General features: G+C 40.8%; 1 protein-coding gene and 1 non-coding gene across 2 annotated transcripts; one reads left to right on the forward strand and one right to left on the reverse strand.

Moving 5' to 3' along the window:
- Positions 1-1,714: 1,714 nt before the first annotated feature.
- Positions 1,715-7,210, forward strand: PRXL2C (peroxiredoxin like 2C). The gene is made up of 6 exons (XM_065406834.1): positions 1,715-2,017; positions 2,582-2,650; positions 3,946-3,999; positions 4,405-4,510; positions 5,768-5,899; positions 6,553-7,210. Exons 1-6 carry the CDS (start codon positions 1,715-1,717, stop codon positions 6,678-6,680), a joined length of 792 nt encoding a protein of 263 aa, XP_065262906.1. The 3' UTR covers positions 6,681-7,210.
- Positions 7,211-10,777: 3,567 nt separating this feature from the next.
- Positions 10,778-10,937, reverse strand: LOC135880741 (U1 spliceosomal RNA). Its single transcript, XR_010561517.1, has one exon. It is a non-coding gene; the product is annotated as a U1 spliceosomal RNA (small nuclear RNA).
- Between the last annotated feature and the right edge of the window lie 342 nt (positions 10,938-11,279).

Below are 11,279 nucleotides of genomic sequence, written 5' to 3' on the forward strand. Positions count from 1 at the left end.
TAGGTATGTTGTTCTACATCTGTGTGATGTTAGTTATTCTCTTTTCTCATGAATTCAGGAATCTGAATCTCCTATCCAAGGTGCAACACAATTCAACTGTTAATTCAGTATTTTTCATAAGTCACTCTGTGAAAAAGTGTCCCTCTTTGGACATCAGTGATCTCTTTTCCTTTAATTAATATGTGTAAAAACTTGTATAATTTGTATGGAAATGTGGGGGATTGGCATATCTTTTGAATTATATTTTGGGATAAAAACAGAAGCACAGATGTCAATGTGCTAATTATCCATTCTGCTTAGCTTTTAAAATGTGTTTCAAATTTAGGACAACATAGTGTACATCAATATGGCAAGTTGTACCTTTTAATATTATTAACATTTCTGCATGTAAAAGGTGGAAGGTGAAAAGAAAGGGGGAAAATGGGGGAGGGGGGTAGAGAGAAGGAGAATGACTCTAATCAAATCCATATTGGAATGCTCTATTGCATTTAGTGAACCAGTGCTCTTAGATAACCATTGTTCCAGTAGACCGGGAACTGACCTGAAGTCAATAGACCTGGATTCTGTTTTCAGTTTTGCCACTGAAGCCAATGGCACTTAAACCAATGTTTAAAGTTAAGCACATAGTGGGATGGTTTTCTGGATCAGGGCCTGAAGCTACATTTTCAAAAGTGGCTGCTATTTTGTGAAAACATCAGCATTAAACTTTCTCTACTTGTTTCCCACTCTGTAAAACCTGAGATGATTATTATTTATATTACAATAGCATTTAGGAGCCTCAATCAAGGGTCAGGGCCTCATGCTAAGTGCTGTACAATTACCTTCCTTTGTAAAGTGCTTTGAAAACTGCTCTCTATTAGTATTATTTTGTTAAATCTAAGCATTTAGGATCTAATATATACAAACTGGTAAGTGAACAGAAAAACTCAGACATAGTTCTGAGAACTGTTTTGGGGGCATATGACACAAGGCCTTTCCCAATCATAATAGAACATCATTTTTCAAAATATTCAGAAATCCTCAATAGGTTTGAGATCACAGGCCATATAAATAAAAATAATTCAGAGAGTATTTTGGATTGTAACATAACTTCTAAAAATGTACCTTTTGGTAAATTATGTATAATAAATGCCAAAACAACAGGAGACTCTAATGTACCTTATGTGGGCTCCAAAGTCTTTTTGGTAAAGTTTTAACAGAATTGGATTGATATTCCAAATGGAGAGTCAAACTGAGCCACCTCATCATAGATAAATATATCTACTCAGTAAAAAGAGTGAGATGACTTTGAAGGTAGCTGACTGGATTTTTTTACAGGTCTATATGTACTATAAAACTAGATGTCCTCCTGAGGTGCCTTCCAACCCTGATATTCTATGATAAAAAAACGGAAGTTCTCAAGTTTGCTCACTTCCCTTTTAAAAATTCTGTAGTAGTATCCTGTAGTAAAGATCCCAAACCCTGCAGTTTAAAATAATAGTAGGAGTGCAGCATTTGGCGGATGCTGCTGGAGAAGCCTGTCGTGTTTTTTCATTGTAAGGGTAACAAAGCATTTCTAATCTCTTTTAGGTGCAGAGATTTCTGGGAAGCATCTTTTTAGGCACCAGCCTCTTCAACTCCTCCTCAAATGAAGTGAAGCGACTGCTGGTGTGGAGTGTTTAGCAGCTGACCCTGCTGCGCTTGGAAGTGGATCTGCTCCAGAAAGGAAAGCGAGATGATGCCCTCCCACCAGCATGGGCACGTCATCTCACAGCCTCCTCTGCCGCTGCCTGCCCTTCCGCTGCTTCTTTCCGGGGCCCGGCCCAGCCAGCAGCAGAGAGCAAACCCCGCCATGGTGAATCTCCCAGCAGCCCCGATCACACAGCAAATCGCTAGCCGAGATCAAGCGCGGCTCAGCGACCAGGAGCCGGGTGAGCTGCGAGACACCGCCCGGCGCCTGCTGGTGGACGGAGACGGGCAGAGGATCCCGTTCGGGGCCCTGTTCCGGGAGCACAGAGCCATCGTGGTGTTCGTGCGGGTGAGGGGGGAGCCGCTTTTTGTGTCGTCCCACCCGCTTGTGCAAGCGGCTCTTGCGTAGCGGGACACCGCTGTTTAATAACTTGCTCCCTCACGCGAAAGGGTCCTTAAAATGGGCTGGGACGGGTGGCGAGACAAGCGAACACATTGCGCAACAAGCACCCTGTTTGCACGGGTCCCCCCGAGCTGTTTGTGAAATTGACACGCGCTTTTCACTCCACGATGAGGGAGGGGGAGAGAACTTTGATTTCAAGTGCTTGTTGAAATAAGACCGATTCCCCAGCTGAGAAGCACTGGCCCTCTCTGATTGTCCTAGTGACCCCAATGCCTATTAGCGAGAGCCCACACCAAGATCCCAGCGCCCTCAAACTTTGATAAAACTTGGATCCCCATCCGAATTTGGCAGCTGGGTCTCTTTAATAAGCGCTACTCCTTTCTACCTCCAGTTTCTAAACACACCCTCCCAACCGAGGTCTCTGGGTTCTGTCTGAAGTCCCTTGTTGCTTCATTGCCACGCGATTGTGTTGGTTTCTGATATCTCCTCCTGGCTATGTTACCTTTTCAGCATTTCTTATGTTACACCTGCAAAGAATATGTAGAAGATCTGGCAAAAATTCCCAAGAATTTGTTACAAGTAAGTCAGATGCCCTTAACCTGTCTGTGTTCGCGTGTGTTTGGGGAGACAGGAGTAGTAGGGTTCACCCGCATCTGTAATTCCTTACATGACGTTTGATGACCGGAAGCCCATGGGGAAGCGAGTAGCGTCTTCACACATTGCTGCAACAATTGCTCTGTTATACCTGCCCGTGAGAATTTAGAAGGAATTTGTTGTTGTACCATACAGCATTACATCTTGTTGTTTGGGGTTTTTCTGCTTTCCTAAAGAACTAAGTACCCAGTTCCCGTTGGTGAGTAGGGCATACGATGGCGATTCGCCTGCTAAATTAAAAAGCTCAGTCTGCCTCTTTCTATTCTGCTGATTGAAGCTATGTCACATTTTGCTCCCAGCATCAGCATATGGCTGGTGAGAAAGGCTGAGATCCTCAGGGACAACGAACTCCAGATGGAGCAGGACCTTGAGGACTTTTAAAGTGAGAGGGGGTGCACTTTCCCTTTGGACATAAGCAGGTTTTTGCTAAAGCGCTGAATTAATCATATTTAATAGGATTTTTTTAAAAAAACTAGCTGCTCAGATAAAAATAACAGAATTATATTCTTCTGTATTTTCAGGAATAATTACGTCATCATCTATGGGATGACTTGTTTTGTCAACCAGCTAAGTTATTCAAATTGTTTATGGAAGGAGTACAGTGGTAGAGGATATTAATAACCCTTAGTTCCATGAGCGATTTGTTTGAATGCATTGCTGAGTGAAAGGAGTCTAAATTAATTAACACTATGGGCCAAGGTTTTAGACACAATTCCTGATGTTACACCTCCAAAAAATGTACCTAACAGTGAATGTGAATGTATTTTGCATACAGAAATGTGTATTTGTGCATGCAAATCAGTTAGACACTCTAATATGCAAATAATACAGGTGCAAATACAATTTTTCAGATGCAGACATGTGAGTGTGAAGTTTTGCAAGTAAAAAATTGTAAGCAGTTTTGAAGCCAGATGAAAATTTAATCCTATACATGCAACAGAAAATAAAACAGATATTCATCTGTAGGTTAAAAAAAAGCTGCCTACCAACATTACTTTTTAAAAAATTAATGGAAATGTAGCCCTGTTAATTAATATAGGTTTTTGATATTGAGAAATAGTCAAATTTTACATGTAGAATAACTAATACCTTTTGTATCCTGTGCCCCCAGATCATTAAGCTAAAATACAGATATTTCTATTATTGTTTTGCTGATATGCATAAAAAAATTCACTCCTTATTAATAGTTTTTATATCTATATTCTGTATTTTTTTTCTAGGATGCAAAAGTGAGACTGATAGTTATTGGACAGTCATCTCACCATCACATTAAGGTAAATAAAATACTCAGTGAGGTAAATGATATATTGTATTATGCTTGTAACAAGTTCATCTAGTTAATTAGGGGTTGGATTTCCGAGTCAGTGATTTTAATTGACTTCAAGTGGAGCTGTCGTTGCTCACCTTAAAAACAGGCCCTTATTACTTTTCATGAAGCAATTCTAATTGTAGTATAGTGGGGGAAATCTTACGTTCAAATCCTGCAAATTTTGTTCAGGCAAAACTCCCACTGATTTCAGTGGAAGTTTTGTTTGAGTCAGAACTTCACGATTTGGCCCTTAGTGTTGGTTGGGCTTAATATGAAGAATTCAGAGGGTTTCAAAATCAGTATTTTTCATATTTTTTTACTAAACATTCAAATTTAATATAATTATTTTATGTACGTACGTATCTTGTAGCCGTTTTGTAGTTTGACAGGGTATCCCCATGAAATCTATGTCGATCCAGAGAGGGAGATTTATAAAATACTTGGCATGAAAAAAGGTGAAGCAGCCACAACATCAGGTAGGAACCATGTTCTTCCCTTGATTTCTTTCACAGAAAACTTCATTTAAAATGCTCTGTCGGCATAACAATAATAGATTAATGTACATGCTAGTGTGCTACTCTACAACAACAATGCCGACCGTTTTACTGCATTATTCTAAAGGAGCTTTCCGGTCATTGGGAGAGGCTCACTATGGGCTTGATCCTGCTCTCATTGAGTTCAGTGGTGCAGGATGAAGCCCTCGTTTAAGATCTGATTAATCTAGTGCATTACGTTTAAAATGCCAGGAGTTTACATAAAAGCAGAGAAGGCTGGAAGCCTGCAGGAAACATGAGGTCCAACATCAATAGAGCAGTCTATAGATCAGGAATTGGCAACCTTTGGCACATGGCCTGTCAAGGAAATCCGCTGGCAGGCCGGAACGGTTTGTTTACTGCAGCGTCCGCAGGTTCGGCTGATCGCAGCTCCCGCTGGCCACGGTTGGCCATTCCAGGCCAATGGGGGCTGCGGGAAGTGGCATGGGCTGAGGGATGTGCTGGCCGCCACTTCCTGCAGTCCCTATTGGCCTGGAACGGCCAACCGTGGCCAGTGGGAGCTGCAATCGGCTGAACCTGCAGACGCTGCAGGTAAACAAACCGGCCCGGCCCGCCAGCGGATTTCCCTGACAGGCCGCATGTCAAAGGTTGCCGATCCCTGCTATAGATTATTAGTTTTAAGACAGAAGAGAAATGAGCCTGTTAAATCCATTGATATGTCTATTCTTAGTAATATATCCAATAATGGGGAAATACAGACTCTAATTGCCTGATTTTGATCTCACCCTATTTTTGCATGGGTGTAACTTCATTAACATTGGTGGTTACATCTGATTTACATAGGTGCAAATGAGATCCGAATCAGGACCTTATTATAATAGAGTTGACTTCCTTTATACAGTAGACTAGTCTCTGACTGCCAGACGCTGGGACTGGATGATAGGGGATGGATCGCTTGATAATTGCCCTGTTCTTTTCATTCCCTTTGAAGCATCTGGCATTAGCCACTACCAGAAGACAGTATACTGGGCTAGATGGACCACTGGTCTGACCCAGTATGGCCATCTTCTGATCTTTTTGTGTGTGTCTGTTTTAACAGCTGTAAAGTAATGTATATGTCTAGGTAATAATATTTTGTTATCTAGATTTCTGTTATGACACTGATGAAATTATCTAGTAATATTTTAATCTATTTTAGATAAAATGTATTTTGTTGTAAGATATCCTCTGATGTTTTAGTGCAGAGCCCACATGTGAAATCAAACTTGCTGTCAGGAAGTATCAGAAGTATGTGGAGAGCAATGACTGGCCCTACTTTTGATTTTCAGGGAGATCCAGCTCAACAGGGGGGGACTTTGATTTTAGGCCCAGGTAAGCATATTTGTTTTATTTTAAAATAATCTTCCCCTCCCCCAGCTGTTTCTTATTACACTTCCGAGAGTCCTCTTCTTCCCTGGTAGAGCCATGAGGATTCCCAAAGAGAAATATAGTCTGTGCTTGTTTATGGTTCTGCTATGTAAATAAAGTCTGTAAGTGTCATTGCATAGTTCCCCCTCCTACAAAGACCTGAACTGTTCCTGTTGAAGCCAGTGAGAGTTTTGCCTTTGACTTCAGTAGGAAAAGGATTGGGCCTAAGTTTTGCTTGTTGACATCTTGGCATCAGTCTATACTCTGCCATTACATTGGATTCTAGGTATTTTATTTGATGTGTTTTTAAGAAAGCAACAAAACATGAATGGTGGTTATCATGATAACATCATTCTCTTGAGGTACTAGGAAGCAGAAAAGTACAGGTCTAATTCAACCACTTACCTTGTCATGCCTTGTTGCTGTAATATTTTTTTTAAATGATAAAAATATACATGCTGTGATTAAAAAACAGAATGTTATGTAAATTCATGTAGTTAGTGCACAGTTTTAGACAAATTGCTGGAAAATCAGGATGCTTCCTTAATCCAATTAGCTGTTATAATAAAGCAGTATTTTATGCAACTATTACCATTTTTATTCTCATTCTGTTCCAGGTAGCAAAGTCCACTTTGTGCACCTTGATAAAAATAGGTTGGATCATGCTCCCATTAGCACAGTTTTGCAGCTTGCAGGAGTTAAAACGGTAAATTTCACAAACAAACATCAAATTATTGACATTTGACTTGCCAGAAAAAACAGATTACAAATTAAACTTGATACAAGAAGACAAAAAATACTCCAGAGAATTGCCATGGATGTCATGTTTTATGTTCTTATATAACAGCTGATAATACATACTGGATCTCAAAGCACAAAGTAAATTGCATTGTGCTGAAGATGCAGATGAAGTCACACTTGCAACATATAGAAGAAAGCAATAATTAAGATATAACCTGCCTTTCCACAAAATAATTCCTATTTGCTCTTTTCTGTCTCAAAAAATTCTTGCTAATACAATTTAAAAATCTTGATTCAATATGAAGCATTAAGCTACTTGAAAACAAAACTCTAATATATCACTTTGTTCAGAAGGAAAAGCTTGGAGTTTTTGCCATTCAGTAGGTCATATATTTTTTTCACTGGTGGCTTGAAACTTTCAGCATTATGTGAATTTCATGAAATAAACTATCAAAAAAGCAAGTGTGAACAACAGGAAGCTGACACAAGATTATGCCTGTTCCTGTATTTGGCTTTAAAGAGGCACACCAAAACATGTTTCTATAGTTCTAAATAAATGTTTGAATTACAAGCTCCATTGTTTGCAATTACTTTTTTTTTCTGGTTTGCCACATCTAAATGGTAGCTTTTTAAAAACAAGGCAGTGATGAGTTTTAAATGTATTCCCAATCAGATTGTCAGTTTTAAAATAGGTTAAATTTAGGCTCTAAATTGAATAATAGTATTCCCTTTAACAGGGCAAAATCTCCATTAGTACGTGCAGCAGGAGGTCCTTGCAAAAATATTGCTGGTTATTTTAATCAAAGCAGCAGAGGTAGTAGCAGAATAGCATTTATCAGATGGATGTTTAGAATCTTCCTACAATGTCTGCTTATTTTCAGAATCCATTGCTTTCATTCGTATAGATCATGTCCTTTTTCATCTATGAACCATGTTTTACCTATTTAAAAATGAAACTGCAAATTATTTATGGATGAGCATGTGCTCATTCTCCCCTGCAATTTCTGAACCTTGTTCTCTGCTGTAAATTGCTCCTGTTCGTGCATATCTTACATGTCACATGCAAAATCTCTCTGTAGATTTAAGCCTCCAAAACAAAATGCAGTTGTACAAAGCATGGCCTGCTCCTGCATCCATTAAGGTTGTTGTCAGTCCCAGAATAAACTCTTCAGAGTTCTGTCCATTAAAATATGTTTGAAATTAAACAAAATGTTCAGTGACTGAAAATGCAAAGCTTACATTAAAAAAAATAATGATTAATGAGCAACCCAATAGCCACAATAGGATTTCATCTCCTAGGATGTGAGGGTTTTTGTTTGTTTGTTTTCAATTACCATTGTTTATAGTAACTAGTTCAAATGTTTAAAGAGATACTGTCAATTTGAAAATCTTGTCCTTGAATCACTCTTCTAGCCAAGCTGAACTTGCTACAGGAGAAGCAAGGGTGATTATGCACTAAATTTGAGCTCCTTTGATCCTAGAGCTATCCAGGGGCCTATCTGGCACTCAGTGTAAAATGTCCCCACAGTCTCAGGAGCCATCCTGGCAACAAGGGGATCACCAGGCTGGAACTCAAACTCCCTTGTCCTTGGCAATGTTTCCTACACCCAGCCGGGAGAGGGTGTTTCTTTCGTTCTGTGCCACCCAGGGATTCTACTATTGGGTTTCCAGATGCTTCACAGTCCCAGAACATCTAAAAGCAGCTGTTGCAGACGCAGGAATTAGATCCCATATTTGCTAATCAAACACACTTCTGCCTATCTTTGCCTGATACTTTAGATTATTAAAAGAGAAGGAATGTTAAATATCCAGTTTCCTAGTCACCATTTATGCCCTCTATTTTCTTTTGGCATCATCATTCAATGAAACTGAATGTAGTTTCACTTTTCTTTATATTTATTTTCACTTTCAGGTTCTTAGAACTGTAATGTTTTGGTTTGCAAACAATGAAGGGAAATTTTGAGGGGGTTCTTGTAACAGGTGCTTTCAATAATTCTTTAAAAAAGAATTCTGAAAACATTTCTATTGGTCTTAAGTTTCACTGTTTTTACAAAAGTTTAAAATTGAACTACAACTAAGCTGACAGTGTCCCTTTAAAGTGGGTTTACTGTTTGTAAAATATGCTAGTTTGATAGCACTGGAGATTGAAATTAATCCTTACAATTATGGTACAGCTGGCTATAACAATGTCGAATTCCCCACATTATCTCATCGGTGTCCTTTAATCCTGATTTGGAAGGATCATCTTTAAGTCAGTCTCCGTGTCCGTTCAGTCCTTTGCCTCTCTACTGAGACTACACCAAAGTAATCAGCGAGGGCCAAGTTCAGTGGTTGTTAAGTAGACACTAGTTTACTAGAAACTGAACTGCAACTACCAAACTGGTTTCAACTAAAAAGAATAACTACCAAACAGCCATCAAATAAATTTTTGTCACTATTGAAATAGGCCAGATTCCAAACAGTGACTGAGGGTTGACTGGCTTAACATCCCATTATTAATGTCCCGAGCAATCCAGTTCACCAAGAACCAACCATTTTTTGTTAATTTCAGTGCAGTGGCACAAATTCAATTTCTGTAAGAAATCAAATGCCATTAACAGCGTTTGTTTGGCCTTCAGAATAAAGAACCATAGGTTTAACAGCAGTATTAAAGTTCAGCATGCTAGTAATCATTATTATGGTGTCATAGGGTACGTCTATACTTACCTCCGGGTCTGGCGGTAAGCAATCGATCTTCTGGGATCAATCCCGGAAGTGCTCGCCGTCGACGCCGGTACTCCTGCTCCGCAAGAGGAGTACGCGGAGTCGACGGGGGAGCCTGCCTGCCGCGTCTGGACCCGCTGTAAGTTCGAACTAAGGTACTTCGACTTCAGCTACGTTATTAACGTAGCTGAAGTTGCGTATCTTAGTTTGAAGTGGGGGGTTAGTGTGGACCAGGCCATAGACATCTTTGTCTATGAGGGGGACATCTTAAAAGAGGCCTTAATCAAGCATCTAATAAATTTTGTGCCTGAAGTCAAATGCAGAGGAACATGACAGCATTTACACATCTAATTACATGATTCATGAGTGCAATCAATTAGAAACCTATATTCTATATGCACTGTTGTTGTAGCTATGTTGGTCCCAGGATATTAGACAGACAAGGTGGGTGAAGTAATACAGTAACTCTTCCCTTAACATTGTAGTTATGTTCCTGAAAAATGAGACTTTAAGCAAAACAATGTTAAGTGAATCCAATTTCCCCATAAGAATTAATGTAAATAGGGGGGGTTAGGTTCCAGGTAAATTTTTTTCACCAGACAAAAGACTATATATATATAGTCAGGGAATGCCTTACTGCTAAATGATGAACTAGCAATCGGCTGAGCCCTCAAGGGTTAACACGTTCTTAATGTAGCCTCACACTCTACAAGGCAGCACGAATGGAGGGAGGGGGGACAGTATGGCAGACAGAGTCAGAGAGACACACCGTGTGTGAGAGAAAGAGATAGACATTGCCCCTTTAAGTACGCTCACCCCACTCTAAGTACACTGCCTTTTTAAATAGATCAGCAAGTTGAGACAGCAGCTCCTGCCAGCAAGCTCCCTCCGTCCTGACCCCTGTCATGTCTCCCCCCTGCTCTATGGAGATGGGGGTAAGTGGGGTGCAGGAGCGGGGGGAGGGGGACACCCTGACGTTAGCCCCCTTCTGCCCCCCCCCCCGCACAGCAAGCAGGAGGCTCCGGAGAGCAGCTCCAAGGCAGAGGGCAGGAGCAGCACATGGCAGTGGGGGGAGGGACAGCTGAACTGCCAGCAATTGATAGCCTGTTGGGCGGCTGCCGCACAGGGAACTTAGGGGAGTGGGGAGCTGATACGGGGGCTGGCAGTCCACCCTGGATCCAAGCCCCCACCAGCTAGCTCCAACAGGCTGCTCTTCCTGCAAGCAGTGGACAAAGCAGGCGGCTGCCAAACAACGTTATAAGGGAGCATTGCACAATTTTAAATGAGCATGTTCCCTAATTGATCAGCAACGTAACAACCAAACAACGTTAACCAGGATGACTTTAAGTGAGGAATTACTATATCTCTTATTGAACCAAATTCTGTTTATTATTTTCTCAGGGGAAAGCGCATATGCAGTCTCCCACTACTACAAGTTATGCAGTTGAGTTTCCTGCAATTGGGGGAATCTCAGGGGTCAGCACACCTGGACTGCAATGGATGAGCCTCACCTTGGGAAAACCACCTCATGATCATAGTATCTTCTGTATCAAACTTTTGAGCTACACAGAGCTCTGCTTCAGGTCTGGGAAAGGTACGAAGAGTGTCACAGCTAAATACAAGATTGAACAGATAGTTTAGGATAAATAGTGCATATTTTAAGTGCACCATTTAAGGCAAAGTGGCCCTTTAATACCCCTGTTAACAACCCCCCAACCTCTCCAAGCTCATTATCAGAAGCAAGCCCCCAACGGACCAGGACACAACAACTCAAAGCAACACCAGACCCTGCCAGAACAACAGATGCAAAGCCTGCAAATATTTTTCCACTGCTACTATGATCAACATCCCCCACAACACACCTTTCAAGATCCACAGGTCCTACATGTGCCTATCACAA

The sequence above is a fragment of the Emys orbicularis genome, chromosome 6, assembly GCF_028017835.1.
Source record: "Emys orbicularis isolate rEmyOrb1 chromosome 6, rEmyOrb1.hap1, whole genome shotgun sequence".
NCBI lineage: Eukaryota > Metazoa > Chordata > Testudines > Emydidae > Emys > Emys orbicularis.